The sequence below is a fragment of the Nicotiana tomentosiformis genome, chromosome 10 (genome assembly GCF_000390325.3).
Source record: "Nicotiana tomentosiformis chromosome 10, ASM39032v3, whole genome shotgun sequence".
Classification (NCBI taxonomy): Eukaryota; Viridiplantae; Streptophyta; class Magnoliopsida; order Solanales; family Solanaceae; genus Nicotiana; species Nicotiana tomentosiformis.
The window spans coordinates 9851296-9870053 of NC_090821.1; the positions used below are offsets into that span (position 1 = coordinate 9851296).

Consider the following 18758-nt stretch of genomic DNA (forward strand, 5'->3'; position numbering starts at 1 on the left):
TTCCCTTAGACATAGTTATATTAGTTCTTCCAGAGCCTTCAATTAGATTACTACTACCAGAAATTGTAGTAACATCTACCTTACATATACTTAAATGAGAGAAATATTTCTTCTCTTTGAATATTGTATGTGTTGTACATAAATCAATTAAGCAAATATTTCTACAATTGAACTTTGATCCAAGTTTGCTTTGAAAGATATCCATATTTGCTTCCCATGGTTTGACATACAAAAGAAGTATATGAATAAATTTTACTCCCTCCGTTTCAATTTATGTGAACCTATTTTCTTTTTAGTCCGTGCCAAAAAGAATGACCTCTTTCCTTATTTGGAAATAATTTACCTTTATACAATGATTTATAACCACACAAAATATATGTGCCTCATTTTACACCACAAGTTCAAAAGTCTTTTCTCTTTTCTTAAACTCTGTGCCCAGTCAAATGGGTTCACATAAATTGAAACGGAAGGAGTAGTATTTTTAGAGAAAAAAGGAAAAGAAATAAAGTTAAACCAATAATTCAATAGTGACCTTTTAATGCATTTTCTGGTAAATTCTAATTATTATAAAAATAATTACACAGCAAAAATAATACAATTATAAGTACATTACATATATGAATAATACAACTACAACAAATTTATTTACACGTATAAGTTATTTACATTTTCCTACATATTGTGTGAAAAACAATTGATCCGTGTAAGAAAAGAACATACTTAGCTGCTTCTCTTTTCTTTATTCATAATATTTCATCCATGTACATGAAAAATAATTGAGGGTAAAGTAACAAAAGTTGTTCCAGGGTGCTTGTAAACCTTTTCTTAAAGAGAATTAAAGTAACGTAAAGGAAAATCAAAAGCGTTAAAAGATCACTGAGACTAGGACACTAATTACTTAGATATTACTCCTTGTTTGTGAAATTTATGAAATTTTGGAAATACATATATTTAAAAACTACATAAGAAGTATTATTAAGTGCAATAAAATTTACAAGATGTTTATTCATTAGATACTACGAATAGGAGAACATAAAAATCAAACTGATCAATCATCTTTAACCACAGATCCATCACCGATCGAGTGGTTTATTTTTCCATCAGGGTGCTCAAAAAATCTGCCACATCCAAGTGGGTGATGTCAAATTCATTGTCAAAAATAAAATTAGCTTCAGTGCCTTTATTCTTTAGAGATGCTTGATAAAGTTCAACCAAATATTTTGGTATGCGACAAATATTTGCCCAATGCCCTTTTCCACCGCAATGATAACATTCAGTTTCTAAACCATTTGTCTTTGGCCCTTTCCACTTTTGGTGATTATTTTTCTTTGGGGGGGTGATTAACACCAGAAAAATTTCTTCCTTGGCCACGACCACGAACAGGGCCACGACCTTTTTCACGCTTAGAATAATGGGAATACACCTCATTCACTTCAAGCAATGGTGTAGACCCAGTGGGTCAATTTTTGTGATTTCTCATGAGCAAGTCGTTGTTTCGTTCAGCCACAAGGAGAGAAAAGAAATCAACTCAGAGTACTTTTTGAAATCTTTCTCTCGGTATTGCTGTTGCAAGACCATATTGGAGGCATGAAACGTTGTGAACGTTTTTTCAAGCATATCATAGTCAGTGGTAGTATCTCCACAGAGTTTCAATTTAGAAGTAATTCTGAACATCGCAGAATTATATTCAGAAACAGACTTAAAGTCTTGGAGCCTCAAATGAGCCCAATCATAGCGTGCTTGTGGAAGAGTGACCAATTTTAAGTTGTCATATCTTTCCTTTAAGTTATTCCACAAAACAAGTGGATCTTTGACTGTGAGATATTCTATCTTCAACCCTTCATCAAGGTGATGGCGCAAGAAAATCAAGGCCTTAGCACAGTCTTGTGTAGATGCATTATTTTTGTCTTTAATGGCGTCTCCAAGACCCATTGCATCTAAATGGATTTCAGCATCCAACACCTATGTCATATAGTTCTTGCCCGAAATTTCAAGGGCAACGAACTTTCTTTTCATAATATCAGTCATAATTAAAAGAGGAGAAAAGTTATACCTTAGTCTTCTCAAAGAGCTTCTTGAGACGGTAGAGTCTCGTGCTGATAACATGTTATAAAATATAACTCAATGTAACAATATGGAACAAGAAAAAATAAGCTAAGAGATATATGGAGAAAAAGAGAAGAGATTCTTATTTCTTCTTCAATTATGTGTATTTTCCTATCTATTACAAGGCCTTTATATATGCATGAAAAGTGAAGAAAATATATCATTGAATATGTCATTAAACATAGAAAATATGTCATTGAATATATCATTAAACATTTGAGATGAAGATCATGGAGGAAGAGTAGACATCCATAATTTGATATTTCTTATAACAAAAGACATGTTTCCCTTTTTCAGTTATTTCGTCACTACATTTTTTTAAGTGTTATCCAACAATGTAACTTATACTTTATGAATTTAAATTAGTGGATACTAATAGTTTAAGATTCTTTATAAATATTTTTTCGCATCATCAGTGCATGTATTGCTCAATTTTTGTATTTGAACGAATTATCAATTCTAAAAATTTAATAAAGAAACAGGATTTAGCACTGAATTTGAGTTTATGTATGATAGTAGTAATAGAAAGGAAATACAAGGTTACAACTCATTAAAAAAAACAGAATACTGCCCACAAATACACAATCACTCACTACTCTTGGTTCTTTTTCTCCTAGTACTACTCAGAGGCGGACACCGGCAACCGATCCGGATATTTTGACAACTGGAGTGGATATAATCTATGTCTTCAAGACTTGGACAACGAGGCCACTTCGCGACCGCGGGGACAAATACGGCGGCCGAGAAGATGAGGAAGATAGAATTTGGACGTGGGGTTTTCATGCTTTATCAGCTTTAGCTAATTTTCTTCAAACTTGCGGATGAAGACTTCTTTTTATTATTTCTTGTTTTTGGACGTTGGATGCTGAGCGTCTAATTATGTAGGCATGCAATTGGTCTTGGTCTTGGAGAGAATTGAAATGACGAAAAACTCAAATCTACTATCCCGAAGGACTTTCCGGCGGAGTCCCTCGGTACTTTTGAACCTTTTAATTTTTATTTTTTTTAAAATATAACCGACAAACAACTTTCGGTAAATAATGATACTTTGACCAGTCAAAATTTAATTGGTTGTACCGATGCGCTACGCCGGTAATTTACTGATGGACTCACTCGGAACATTTTGTATTTATGTTTTTGAATTATTTTTTTAGGTACCGATGGTGTCTCTCGGTGCTTTTAAAAAAAATAAATGAAAAAGAAAATAAAGTTATCAATCCTACTGCATTTACATAATATTTTGAATTTGTTCTTACAGTACCGATGGACTTCCGTCCGTAACTTAAATATATAATCTTATAGATAATTATTTTGTATTTTTTATTACAAAATACCGAGGGAGGCCGTCGGTAAGTCCCTCGGTAAGTATTTACTTAATTATCTTAGTGGTTGATTAGCCTATTTATTGAAATTTACACTAAGTGGAGGTAATACACTACTTAAAATATATTAGTGATAATTAGCTTAGTAATTTATAATTACACAAAGTAAAAGTGAATTTGTAGTATCCTTAACTACATTGATTAACTTATACATTAATAATTACACACTAAGAAGAAGTGTATTAGTCGTTTCCGTAAGAAATATTAGTGATGGTCTATCTTATAAATTGATAACTAATGTAAGTAGAAGTGTATTAATAGTGTCCTTAAGTAACGTTAACAATTGATTATCATACACATTGATAATATACTAAGCAAAAGTGTATTAGTTGTATTTAGCTTGTAGATTGATAATTACACGAAGTATAAGTGTATTAATAATATATATGTAAATAATGTTGGTGATTGATTAGCCTAAATACATTGATAATAACACTAAGTATTAGTGAACTAGTGGCATCCTTATATAAGTAACGTTAGTGATTGATTAGCCGATACATTGATAATTATAAACTAAATGAAAGTATATTAATGCTATTTGTGAGAAATATTTGTGATTGTTTATCTTTAGTTTGATAATTAAAGTAAGTAGAGGTTTATTAGTGGTATCCTTAAGTAATATTAGTGGTATCCTGAAGTAACGCTTAGTGATTCATTAGCATATACATTGATAATTATACTAATTAACTAAAAGTGTATTAGTATAGTCTTAAAAACTATTATTGATTGATTAGCTTATGCATTAAGAATTGCACTAAGTAGAAGTGTATTAGTAATATCAATAAGAAATGTTAGCGATTGATTAGCTTATAAATTGATAATTACATAAAGTAGATGCATTAGTGGTATGCTTAAGTAATATTAATAATTGATTAGCCTATCTATTAGTAATTATACTGATTAAGTAAAAGTTTATCAGTAGTAGTCATAAGAACTATTACTAATTGATTAGCTTATACACTGAGAATTACACTAAGCAGAAGTGTATTAGAAATATCAGTAAGAAATATTAGCGATTAATTAGCTTATAAATTGATAATTACAAAAGGTAGATACGTATTAGTGGTATCCTTAAGTAATATTAGTGATTGATTAGCCCGTGTATTAATAATTATACTAATTAAGTAGAAGTGTATTAATAGTATTCTTAAAAACTATTACTGATTGACTAGCTTATACATTGAGAATTACACTAAGTAGAAGTGTATTAGTAATACCAGTACGAAAAATTAGTGATCGATTAGCCTATAAATTGAAAATTCTACTAAGTACAAGTGTATTAGCAGTATTCTTAAGAAATATTACTCATTGATTAGTTTATAAAATAATAACTACACTAAGTAGAAGTGCATTAGTGATATTCTTAAGTAATATTAGTGACTTGATTAGACTATTAATTGATACTTAACTACGTAAAAGTGGTTTAGTAGTAATTAGCTTGTAAATTAATAATTACATTAGCTTATGATTTATTTTAAATTATTAATAGTAATTTCATTGGTAATTAATGCTAAAAGATGAATTACACTTTATCAGGATTATTTATATTTCATGGTCAATTTCATTGTTAATTAATGTTAAAAGATGAATTTCTTAATATATGTTAAAATATCTAAAAACTCAACTAAAGTGGATGGGAGGGAGTAATAAAATAATTAATCACATCTTGTTAATTACTACATTTGCTTGAAAATATTACAATTATGGGCATAATATTTTTAGAATTAAATATTTTCAAAAACTTAAATATTACACATAAATTCCACAATATAGAATTAAAGCATTTGATAATTAAGATTATTGGGTGGTTTACCTCTTTCTTAACGGCGCTGTTTCAGCCTCTAACCCCACCTTCATTACACTCTTTCTTGGCCCTAAGTTCCACAACACCTTTTCCTCTTTTTGCCATTCTTCTTTTTCTACTTGGAGCTTGTCTTTGTCTTGTCTTTGTTCTTCTAGACTTTGTTCTTCTACTGAGAGCTTGTCGGAGTCAGAACCACCATTCAAGTCGGTGGTTTGGGGTGTATTGAGGTGGTTATCGGCTGTAGACGAAGGAGACTCGCGGCGGCGGAAGCAGTGGTTAGTGTTAGTGTGGCTTTTTTAGCCCATTTCAACTGGGTAAAGAGAAATAATGCAGTGATTGTGACTTGACCGGTGTCGTTTCCATTCTAAGAATTGGGCAAAAGAGCAAAACCCTACTAAGACCTTCAGGCAACTTGATCTCGGTGAATTTTTTTCTCTCCATTTTCGAATTATTTCTACCATAAATCTCAAAATTAGGGCAGTGTTTCATTTTTTTGGGAGGAATTCTGGTGTTATGGAGGCTTATAAGAGATGGATTAGGAGGAATAAAGATTTTGTCCGTCAATTTGATTCTCTTGTCAATGTAATCCCCTCTTAGTTATCAATGTTTTTTTTCTGTATATATTTTGAGCATCTTTGCAATTAAAAAGCTTTTGAATGCCTTCTGCTTGTTTAGGGGTGTAAAAAGTTACTCTAGTTTTGACTGGCAACAAGAGTGATAATTGGACTTAATTCTGATATGGTGGATGAGTGTAGATGATGAATTCAATTTTTATTCTAAGACAAAAGTAGAGTCCATTTATTTACAGTGTAGTGATAGTATATTGTCCTCATTTACTAAAAATGATAATATTTCATAACTTTTTTAAATGAGTAAGAATAATAAATTTGTTGTTTGTATATATAGATGGAACATCGTATGTGGATGTACGATAGGAATCTTCCTAATCGGCGGGGTTTAAGAGATGAATTTGTACAAGGTGTTGATGAGTTTATTAATCATGCTAAGTCATTTAGCCAAAATAAGAGGATGATTAGATGCCCTTGTGCGAAATACAAGTGTAGAAAATGGTTGAAACTAGAGGATGTTAAGACTGATCTATATAGTAAGGGCTTTATGGATAATTATTATGTGTGGACTAGTCATGGAGAGATTGGGGGTAGTGATGGTAATATTTACGATCATAATTTTGATATTGGTGAAAGTAGTCAAGATTCTAGATTACATGAAATGGTTATGAATGCTTTTGGAATGTACAATGAGGGTGACAACCAACAATATATTGATCAAGCTCCCAATGAAAAGGCAAATCATTTTTATGCACAGTTAGAGTCTGCTAGTCGTCCACTTTGCGACGGCATGTCACACTCTAAGTTGTCTGTAGCGACTAGACTACTAAGTATTAAATCAGATGCCAGTGTTTCTCAAGCGGGCATGGACTCTATGATTGAGCTTATGAAAGAACTTAATCTGAACCTAGACATACCCGATAATTACTATAAGGCAAAGAGATTGGCTTCCAAGTTAGGACTTATTACGTAGATGGCATCCGGTGAGAATAATGATCGACGTCAGAGTAATAATTCTCTTGAGAGTATGACGAAAAAGAAAAAAAGGAAAAGAGAAGGCTGCGGTGTTTAGATCGAGTCAACCTCGTTCTTCCATTCCATCATTGCATTCTCGCTCATAGGGCCAGCCACCATTATCACATCCTTTTTATGGTATGCCTCCCTCATGCTACCCACCGATGCCTCCCCCAGTCTATCCCGGGATGCCTCAGTCGAGCTATCCATCTATGCCTCCCGTAGGCTCTAGCTCGATTCCTCCCTCGGGCTATCTCGAGATGCCATCCTCTGCTCCTTTTCCCAATATGTCTCCCCCGGGCTATATCTAAATGCAAGCTACACAGGGGTATTCACTCAGCTTATCTCGCTACCATAGAGCAACGTTGTATGTTCGGGCGTACGACAAGTAGACCATCTCCAGAGTCTCCATCATCAGAGGCTACTTCATCTCTACGTATTTCTAGATTGAATATTAGAGCGAGTAGTTCTGAGGCATCGCCTACTCCTTCGACTCCTTCTTCAGTTCATGGTCCAAATCCTCCACCACCTGGACATGTAGATCTTCCACCACCTGGACATGCAGATGGGATTAATAGAATATGTATCATTGCTAAAGGGGAAGGGTAAGCTTAATCTTTTATACTATTTTAATGTCTATCTTATATTTTAATTATTAAATTAACAATTTTGTAAATGTTAATATCATTGTCTTGCAGGTTTTATCCTTCTAGACCGGCTGCAAATGCAATTTCAACTGTCATTAAGCTGATTTATAATGGTGCCTACCCGACTTGGGGACATATTCCACATAGTCAACAGCAAGAGATACTTAATGAGTTTATGGTACGAATACATTATTTGTAGAAAACTATATATCTATCTAACTTCATTTATCTACTAACACTATATATTTTGATTGCAGAAAAGGTGCACATGGAGCCCCGACGAAGATCATGTTATTAGAGAAAATTTTCAAAAGAGGATTGCTCATCGATTATCAGACATGTTCTCTGATACTCGGACCAAAGGTAAAATGCATGGTTGGATTCTACCAGATGAGTGGAAAGAGCTTCTTAAATATTGGGCCACTAAAGATGTTAAAAAGAAGAGCGAACAGGCAAAAGCCGCTCGTAATTCTGAGAAGGGTGGCTCGTTACACACTTGTGGTTCAGTGTCTATGGGGACTGCTAAGAGGATATTGGTAATTATTTAAAGATATCAGTTTTGATTTTTTCTAACATTACTTGAATTTATTAACTCTTTTTGCTTCATTTGCAGGAAGCTGCTCTTAAGAGACCCGCGAAACGTGATGAGGTTTGGAAGAAGACCTACACAAAAAGCAAAGTCGGGGAAGAAGCTTGGGTTGAGCCACGGGCTGAGGAGGCTTATGTAAGATCAAGATTAACTTAAAATTCTTTTATAATGATTGTTTATATACAAAATTTTACTTTTAATGAAGAATCGGTATAAACAAGCAGTGGAAGAGCTAGTTAGGAGTCAGCTGACCGATGAGCAAGGCCAACTAATCATGCCATCGGAGGAAGAAACTCTCCCATTGTGGTTGAACATGGTTGGAAGCGTGTATAAGAATAGAGCATACGGCCTTTCCTCCGAGCGCAATTTTCATCGCATCGCGTGTGGACTACAAGATATATACTTTCGCTTAGTATGGAGATTTGTCAAATGGGGTTCTTGTATGTTTGGAAATTTTGATTATTCTTACTTAGTGATAATCAATGGCAATTTTTAGTACTAAAATCTTGACTGCAATAATAATTTGTGTACAACCAGCTGGAGTTTTTTAGAGTTTCTGCTTCTATGTATTATCATACACTAGGCTCTTGCAAAATGTGGATACTTGACCTTTCATTATTGATAATGTTTGTTGATTTCCTTTCTGAAATAGTGATGGTTGTTTTTATTTATTATGTGGATGTGGATATCGCAGCAAAGGTATTTTCTTTAGTTCAGCATAGTACAGAATTTTGTGATTTGTGGCAAAAACTGACTTGCAAGTAAAAACAATGGGGACCTTTAGAGAAATGCAATTTTCAGCTCTCAGATCGAAGCTGAAGATTATCTTTGGTTTGCCATTTGGTAAATCCATGCTAATCTCATCTCACGATGAGAAACAACTTTAGGAATTCATTAATAGGAGGCAAATTTGTCATAAATCACGTATAGCATCAAGGTAGACAGGTTGCAAATGTGTCAAAATATTTTGCCCCATACTTTCTTGATTCCTATCTACCACAATCGACTTAAAGAACCAAACCCCTAATCATTTTCTTTTTCTGTCCATGTTTGTTTTGTCTTTAGATCCAATTCACTATCTTATTTATTTATCATTTTGAAATAACCCTAATGAATATTTAGTGGTGAAATCAAACATTGATCTTGTCTATGCCAAACAATAGTGATATCATCAATGATTCAATAGGTGCTGAATTATTCAATTCTAACTCTTCGTGTATTTTTTCCACTTCTCTTTTTTGGATTACAAGGTATTGGGACATCTGCCACCGTGTAAAATGAGGACCTTGAGGAGATGCGGCGAACGATTCAACAACTTTCTAGGAACTATGCGGATGAACGAGAAAAAAGAAAGCATGAAGAGAAGATGAGAGACGCACTTAGGAATGACATCGACTCGCTCAAAGATCAAGTGAACCACTTAATCGGCCTGCCCCGTTCTCCGCCAAAAAGTCACATTTATGAAAAGGATGAAAGTGATAGAAATAATATAAATGATGAAGAAGATGAGGAGTGATTTTATGTTTGGTTGGATTGTTGTTTAGTTGGATGTTAACTTTGAATGTTACATTTTGAAGTTTGGTTGGATAGTTTTGATGTTTGATGGGATAATTTGGATGTTTGGATAGTTTATAAAGTTTTGTTGTTGTTACGTTGAGTTTTATTGTGGTTGTATTTCTGTTTCTATTGTAATATTCTGGCTAGCTGGCCTATTGTAATATTCTGGCTGGCAGGTGGTGTAACAAAAAATAGGCACTCCCTGCCAAAAATATACCAGATTTATCGAGGAACTTACCGACAACGTCCGTCGGAACACTTATTCATTTTCAATCCATAAGTCTTAATTAGCGAGGGAGTCTGTCGGTAGACTTAAACCAGATTTTTAAATTTTGTTGAAAATACCGACGGATATCCATCGGAATATGAATTTATTCATATTTTTAATTTTTGAATTAGTAAATTAAAATTCTAAATTTATCGATGGTATCCATCGGTAATATTAAATTATTATTTTTAATTTACCGACGGATATCCGTCGGTATTGATATTATTAATATTATATTATTTTATAATATACCGACGGATATCCGTCGGTAAGTAAAATTATTTGACTAACTACTATCAGAAATGTACCGATGGCTTATAGATGGGGTCCATCGATAATTACCGATGGATTCTGTTGGTTTATTTTATCGAGGAAGGTTTTACCTACCTACCACTTACCGACGGACTTCCTTCGGTACACCCTTGTTACCGAGGGACGTCCGTCGGTAATTTACGTCGGTAAATATGTAATTTTTAGTATATTTTTTGCTAGTAATAATTGGTTGTCCTAACTATAATTAAGAACCATAGGAAATTTGTAGTCATAATTCTAGTTAGACTATATCTCTTTTTGTCATATTAATCAGTGTTGATTTGAAAATCCTATTATTTTTCGTTTTCTCCTTCAGCAAGAATCACTACTAGAAAACTGTCAAATTTTGTCCACCAAAACCGATCGAAATTGGACAGAATTAAAAGAAAAGAAACCGATTTTCGACCTCTTTTAATTCGTCGGAATAATAATGGTCGCTAAGATGTTGCGACCGAAGGCGGTCGCAATTTTCCGACTGAAATTTGTCGGTTAATTCAACCTTTGGTTGACCGCTTTGACTGACAACTTTTGTTGGAAAAATAAATATACCGATCGAAGTCGGTCGGTATTATTTAAAATATTTTTTATTTATTTTTCAAAATAGCGACCAACTTCGGTCGGAATTATAAATATATAATAATTTCGTATTTTTTTGTAAATTTTAACAGACCAACCGAAAACGGTCGGAATAATAAAAAAAGTTATTTCCGACCTACTTCGGTCTAAAATTTCAATATCTGCAGATTTCAAATTGAAATTACGGACTGACATTTGTCGGAAATTATGAATTTCTGGGTTTTAATATGAGAATTCCGACCGAAATCGATCGGTTTTCTGGGAAAAAACCTGGCAGAATATGTGTGCTTTTAAGCTACACCACTTGCCAATTATAACCAATATCCATCTTATAATGGCAGCATTACATTGTTGTCATTCAACCACAATTAACCAACAACAACAACAATTAACCAACAACAACCACAACAACAACAACAATTAACCAACAACAACCACAACAACAACAACAACAACAACAACAACGCAAACCACAACAACAACTATACAAATGTTCAATAACAAAATATTATCAACAATACAATCATCATTCAAAACTATTACCAACTAAATATTCACAAGTTCAAAACATTGTTTAGCAATACACACCATTCAATGAGTGTTTTGTATTGCACCATCTCTATCTTCACTACTAGAAGCTTCATCGTCGGGATGGTTTGAAGGATCACGACGAGAAGGATTAGCATCTGGGGAAGGCTCACGAGACCGGGGAATGGGGAAAGCACCACTAGCAAGAAGATTGGCCATCTGACCTTGAAGGAGATTAAATTGTTGGTCCCTCTTTTCTAGTTGAACTTGAAGGGTATCAAATTGTTCATCTCTCTTTTGTTCTCTAGGCTTTGTCTCTTCAAGCTCTGCTGTCAGCTTTGCGATCTTCTTCTCCATAGACGGGAGAGTCGACCTATTAATTTTCTCGCCTTGGGCGAAAGTCCCTATACCTTGCAATCTAACCTTGTAGCTCTGAAATGATCTCTCTGGAAGGCCGTATGCTATCCCTTTTTAGGACCACTGACAACATCCAACCATATCTTCTGCGCTTTTTCGTCTGAAACGGGTGGTCGCTCACCTTGCTCACTCGGTGGCAAGCTCTAAGTGTACTCCTCCACATTAATCTTGTAGCGACCCTTTATTTAGAAGATATAAAATTATTAATCATATAATATTATAAATATTAATTTCAAGTTATAGTAGTTATGAAACTTACATATGTAGTCTCTGTTCGGTCCTCGACTCATCTACTTGGATCTGTTGGTGCCTTCTTCTTCCGGAAGTGAGTCTCCATGAAGAACTTATCATGAGTCATCTTCCTCCCATACTTTTTTTCCTACAAATATAATAAAACATGTTACCTAAATTAAAATATATAAATATAGTTCAATAAATATTGAATAAAATATTTTAAGGAATTATCAGTAGTCTCCTCGCAGTCCCCATGCTCCTTGCGCCCACACAGTGCAAGGAGCCACCCTTCTCAGATGCTCAGGCCTTCTTTCCTTGTTCACTCTTTTTCTCGAACTTCTCAGTGGTCCACTACCTCTGCAGATCCTCCAATATGTGTGGTAGAACCCATGCAGGCTTCTTGCTCTTTTTTCAAGCAAAATAGAAGGAATCGGATAGTCTCTTACGGCATTTGAACTCAAAATTTGCAAGAATGGCACTGTTGTGTCGGTCCTCCCATGCACACTTAGTCTGCAAATGAAGTGTGTAACATTAGATGAAAATATTGTTAATATAATGCTTAAATAGATAAGAACTATATTAAAACCTTAAATTGGTTGAAAATTTGCTGGTGAGCTCCGGTGAAAAATCACTCCAAGTCGCATAGGGTGCATCATACAACCGGCCAAGAGCTTCAGTGATTATCTTTGCAGTTCGATGATTAGGTATGAACCTGCAACATAACAATTACATTAAATAAACAAGGCTAGCTATTATAAGTCAACAAAAACAAAGAAGTAATGAATAAATCTTACCCATTTCCCTCAGGCTTGATGATCATCCTATGATAACGATCATCCGCACTTACTTTGGATCATCTTCCTCCGATGAATTTGAAGCATGCGCAGAAGGGGAGGCATCTGGCTCAGCGCTAGTCTAGAAGTGCTAGGATACGAACTCTGTGGAGAGGGAGACGGGGTCGCTGATGAAGATGACTGCAATCCATACCCTTGCAGCGATCTAGACCCCTACTGCGATCCAGACCACTGCTGCGATCCAGCTGGTTGACATCTAGATGGACGCAATCCAGGTAGTGATGTAGCAAATAGAGCAGATGACAGGCGTATCACCACATGGCCCTGTGACTGCTGATTCAATGGATCCATGTAACTATATTCAGGATCATGTGAAGGAAGCAGGGTATAGCCCTGTGGAGGAGAATGGTAAAAATACTACTAGGAGAGAGAATGGTAGATAGTCTGATAAGTAGATGGATGTGGTGGAATAGATGTGTGCCTAGAAGATTCTCGTCGGCCATCAATAGCGGAGGGATGCAAGCGTGGAGTGGAAGGACAAAGCGAGGGTGTAGCACCATCATCATGATCAATAGGCCTCTTATCCTTCCTAGACCTACCTCGACCCCTGCCGGTCATCTGCATAAATTAACGAAAATGTTAAAATTGAGAATATAAATCTATATAAGTTGAGAGCGCTTGAAAAAACTAACATGCTAGTCGTCTTCGAAGTATCCTTCCTCGTCCGAAAATTCTTCCTCTTCACTTATTTCATTTTCATTAGGTGATTCTTCATCCTCATTTTCTATGATTGTTATTTCCTCCATATCAACTTCTTCTAATATGTATTGAGGATGCTCCAAGTCATTTTCTAACTGATCATTTGTCCCGACCCAAAATCCATTAAAGGTCGTGATGGTATCGGACACCGCTGTCAGGCAAGCCAACAATACATACTTAGCTTAATTACCCATTTTAGTATTTTTAAAATTAAAATTTCTTTAATGAAATAAATAAAACTCATAGAGTAAATGATAAATACTTTTAGCAACTAAATTTCTAAACAATTCACAACCATTCCCAAAACTCGGTGTCACAAGTGCATGAGCATTTACTAGGGAGTTAAAATAAAATACAACATCTATCCGGAATACAAATTAGATATAAAAAATATAAAAACTCTGAAAGAGACTCTGTTGGATGCGGATCGTAATACAGAATGTAGCTCACCTATGTCCCCACAATTGTAACCTCACCTCTGCGCCCACAAAGCCGCCAGACATATATGTACATGCACAATAAAATGTGCAGCAAGTGCAGCATGAGTACGAAAAATAACGTGTACCTAGTAAGTATCAAGTCTAATCTCGAAGAGGTAGAGACGAGATGGCAGACTTTGACACTTACTAAGAGTCAATAATAACAAATGAAATAAAAATAGCAATATCTAGATCAACATGATTTATAGAATTTACAATGATTTTCTTTAACTAGCAGAAATAATTAAATTCCTTCAAATGCAATAATTCTCAATATATTAATTAAATTCCTTCAATTCTAATAAATTTCCAATTTATCAATTAGCCTCATTTACAGGAATGACAATAATTTCTTAACAAGCAGAGATAATTAATTCTTTAAATTCCAAAGATTTTCAATTTATCAATTAGCTTCAAAAGCTGCAATAAACTATCAAAGTATCGCGTAATTATTATTATTATTAGGCACGATTTCTGCCGAAGTCGTACGGCCTGATCCAGAGTGTCGTGTACACTGCCGAGGGATATGCGACACGATCCATAGATGCATTTATCCTGCCGAGGCGTTCGGCCCGCTCCGCAAGAAAAGAGGATATTTTCTTATGTACCTCCGGAAGGAGAGTATATTTATTATAAGATAAATTCGGGCGAATGAATAATTTCTTTTAACAATTAATTAATTTAAATAGAAAATTAGGCATATGAGATTTTCATATTTTAATATCTTCCCTAACCATTCACAATATATATACATATATATCAAATAATTTAATTAGGTAAAGAATACAATTTACACAAGTAATTCATGCTTTTGAGTCCTAAACTACCCGGACTTTAGCATTAATAGTAGCTACGCACGGACTCTCGTTACCCCGTACGTACGTAGCCCCACAATTAACAACAATTATTAATTTAATCACCTATGAGGTAATTTTCCCCTCACAAGATTAGACAAGACACTTATTTCAATTTGCTCCAATTCAATCCAATAGAAGGTCTTTTCCTCGATTATCCAACTCTGAATGGCTCGAATCTAGCCAAAATAAATTTGATATAATCACTAAAAATTATAGGAATTAATTTCATAAGAAAATACTACATTTTTCAATAAAATCCGAAATTAACTCAAAAATCGTCCATGGGGCCCACGTCTCGGAACCCAACAAAAGTTACAAAATATGAACGCTCATCCAACCACGAGTCCAATCATATAAATTTTACCAAATTCCGACATCAACTCGACCCTCAAATCTTCAATTAAAGTCTTTGAAGATTTCTATCATTTTCAACCCAATCTTTACCCATTTGAACTCAACACTCTTTCCATAAACCTTATTGATACGTATAAATAATACTCTTATACCCAAGAATCATACTCTTAATCACCCATCATTACCCAGACTCGAAATTGAAGATTAGGGGTTAGAACCTTAACTCTTTGATGAAGAACTTGAGGGATTTCTTGTTGGATTTCAAGGCTTGGACAAGAATTTGATGAACAAGATACTTTATCTACTTTCTCTCTCTAGAACACTCTCACTTCTCTCTAAAATCATCAGATAATTGCCCCAAAATAAGCCCTAAAACCTATTTATCAAAATGGGGTCAGGTTATGAAAATAGAAAAATTACCCCTCCGAAAACAGGTAGGCGATCGCACAATGCACCGCTAAATAGGTATGCGGGTCGCACAATGGATCACAAAACTGATACCCATAAGTGGTGTGCTCTGGGCATATCGGCGACCATTTTGCGGGTCGCAAACCTATTTTGCAGCTCGCATAATTGATTTGCGATCGCACAATTTGCCGCATAATAGCATATTTTCAGCTTTTGGTAATTTGGTCATAAATTTTTTTAGGAATGTCCAAATGACGAACGGTTTGAAGAGTTAGAAACTAGACTCAAAGATCTTTCATTGAATAGGTAATAAACTATATAACACTTCGTATCATGAGAGTTATGATCATTTGAAGTTAGGTCTTGTGCGAACTCACTTGAAACTTTAGTCTTATGAAATTTTCGACATCTACATTTGATGCCGAAACCTATCGAATCAAGTCCGATTGACCTCAAATTTTGCACACAAGTCATAAATGATATAACGGAGCTATGAAAATTTTCAGAACTGGATTCCGACTCTGATATCAAAAATTCAACTCCTCGGTCAAACTTCCAAACTTAAATGTCATATTTTAGCCATTTCAAGTCTAATTTAATTACGGACATCCGATTAAAATTCTGAACATGCTCCTAAGTCTAAAATCACCATACGGGGCTATTTGAATCATCAAAATTCTATTCCGGAGTCATTTTCTAAAAAAATATTGACCGAAGTCAAACGTAGCATTTTTAAGGCCAACTTAAGGAACCAAGTGTTCCGATTTCAACCCAAACACTTCCAAATTCCGATCCAACCATCCCCGCAAGTCATAAGTCAATAAAAGCACGTACGAGAAGTTTTATTTAGGGGAACGGGGTTCTAAAAGTTAAAACGACTGGTTAGGTCGTTACATTCTCTCCCGCTTAATTATACGTTCATACTCGAACATGCTAAGGATTGTTCCGGAGTTGTCCAAAATCACTATTTAACACCTCGTGCACCTACCCATGTTACCACACCCAGTTGAGCACATTAGCTTGAGCCAATCTGAATATTCTCCCCTTTATTTAGGCAAACAAGCCTTAGAGCCCAATTCTAACATCTAGAATTCTCCACCATGCATGTTTCCAACCTATGAACACCGTATCAATCACTACACGATGCACAAATACAAGATTGCATACCTTGGTTGAATTTAGACCATGTACCGCACCATTCACATGCCCATAATAACATCCCCGATAACAATAGTCGAGATTTCCACGAATATGATGTCCACAACACATCTTATGAAAAATATAAGTCCTATTCCAACTCTTGCAATGCTTCCACGAGGGAAGAAATGTGTATAAATTCATAACCAAATGCCGAGTCAACAAATTATTGAGTTTCTCCTTCTAACAAGGACCATTACTTCATTCTGAACTGAACGACGATATTTATTCTTTAATATACCTTATACAAATCTGATTGCACTGATCTCAGGTCCAATAATCTCGTCTCACCCCCAGTATAAGTGCCCAAGCAATAAGCCACCTCAGACACGGCAAAAAGCCTCATATGACGCCACAATGAGATAATAAGCTACGGATCCGATTGCGATACATAAGGAAAACGAACTCTGGAAAGGATTACTTAACCCACGTAACTAATTAGACAACTGAAAAGGTGTCATGAACCTTCCTCGAAAAATGGAACACAAACACACAAAATAGAATATAGGGGACTGTACTCAATATCACACTGTTATGCCGTGCAACCCGATCCAAACAACATACTCGTGGCGGCGTGCCACCCGATCCGCACAAAAAGAATCTATAAGGAAATACTTACCGAGCTAGAATGCTCATTACTACAAAATATCTGAATATCGGACACAAGCACGCTAAGTGCATAATACCATCCCTAGAAGGACCGACAATGCCATATGCTACAAAACTCAAGCACAACTAAGGTGCGATATATGATCTGAATCTCGAGAGCCATCTTGCTCATATAACACCATCGCTATGCGAAACTTCAACACATAAGAAATTTATCAAGCCATTTCACAACTCACACGTCACAATATAGTATTACATGAAATTACCGACGACGAAACGACATCCAACGTCTGAATACTCCTCCATAGGGAGCGCTTATGCTGAAATGAACACATCCGGCCTGATATAGAGCCCATATTCATATTCAAATCCATCCACCTACCCCAAGCCGATTCTGATCGCATCGTACTAGGCTAATAACCTTTAAAGGATCCATAATAACACTTTTTCCCATAACACACAAGAACAGCCATCATAATAAACTTCCACAGTCCACAACCAAATTGTCACGACCCAAAATCTAACCATAGTCATGATGGCGCCTATCGTGTTACAAGGCAAGCCTACTTTCCAAAATATTTATACTAAACCGATTATAAGAATTTAATAAAATATTTCAATATTTGAATTTTTCATAAACTAAATCAACTCTAAATATAATTATAGAAAATACGGAAACGAGCCCCAAACATCGGGGTGTCACTAAGTCATGAGCGTCTATATCTATGAACTAAGAAATGAAACTGTCGAACTATCAATACAATCCAAAAGAAGAAATTATAAAAGGAGTAACAAGGTCCTGCAGACGCTAGCAGCTACCTTGCAATCTCCACAGATACCCGGCCTGAACTCAACGATCGCCGCGCTCTAACTCACCTGAATCTGCACATAAAGTGCAGGGTATAGTATGAGTACAACCACCTCAGCAAGTGATAGAAATAACTAAGAAACTGAGCAATAGCGACGAGCTAAGTAAAACAGTCCAATTATTTACTTTCACAATTTAAAAATAAGCAAAAATAAATAGGTAAATTCCATAACTCTGTAAATTCCACAAAGAAGTTTAACAGATAAATGCAGCAAGAACACAAATAAATACAACCTCACAGCAGTGTCACTCCATCACTCATTACTCGCACTCAGCACTCAATACTCAAAACACTCAACACTCTGCGCTCACTGGGGGTGTGTACAGACTCCGGAGGGGCTCCCAAAGCCCAAGCGCTAAGCACGGACAACTCACGTGCCATCATATCAATACCTGGATCCGCACGGTCAACTCACGTGCTACGCGGACA

General features: G+C 35.3%; 2 protein-coding genes across 2 annotated transcripts; one reads left to right on the forward strand and one right to left on the reverse strand.

Annotated features, from left to right (window-relative positions):
- Window positions 1-1048: 1048 nt before the first annotated feature.
- On the reverse strand, window positions 1049-1932 carry LOC138899738 (uncharacterized). Its single transcript, XM_070186429.1, has 2 exons — window positions 1538-1932; window positions 1049-1118 (listed from the first exon to the last, which is right to left on the reverse strand). Exons 1-2 carry the CDS (start codon window positions 1930-1932, stop codon window positions 1049-1051), a joined length of 465 nt encoding a protein of 154 aa, XP_070042530.1.
- Window positions 1933-6198: 4266 nt separating this feature from the next.
- On the forward strand, window positions 6199-8070 carry LOC138899739 (uncharacterized). The gene is made up of 4 exons (XM_070186430.1): window positions 6199-6815; window positions 7202-7480; window positions 7574-7700; window positions 7780-8070. Exons 1-4 carry the CDS (start codon window positions 6199-6201, stop codon window positions 8068-8070), a joined length of 1314 nt encoding a protein of 437 aa, XP_070042531.1.
- The last annotated feature ends 10688 nt before the right edge of the window (window positions 8071-18758 follow it).

Bases quoted from the DNA above. Each gene is read 5' to 3' on its own strand.
- LOC138899738 (XM_070186429.1), bottom strand. From the start codon at position 1,932: ATGGGTCTTGGAGACGCCATTAAAGACAAAAATAATGCATCTACACAA. The intron at 1,119-1,537 runs GTACTCTGAGTT...TGGATGTGGCAG, and splicing joins CGAGAGAAAGATTTCAAAAA to ATTTTTTGAGCACCCTGATG.
- LOC138899739 (XM_070186430.1), top strand. From the start codon at position 6,199: ATGGAACATCGTATGTGGATGTACGATAGGAATCTTCCTAATCGGCGG. The intron at 6,816-7,201 runs GTTAGGACTTAT...CAAGCTACACAG, and splicing joins GCAAAGAGATTGGCTTCCAA to GGGTATTCACTCAGCTTATC. The intron at 7,481-7,573 runs GTAAGCTTAATC...ATTGTCTTGCAG, and splicing joins ATCATTGCTAAAGGGGAAGG to GTTTTATCCTTCTAGACCGG.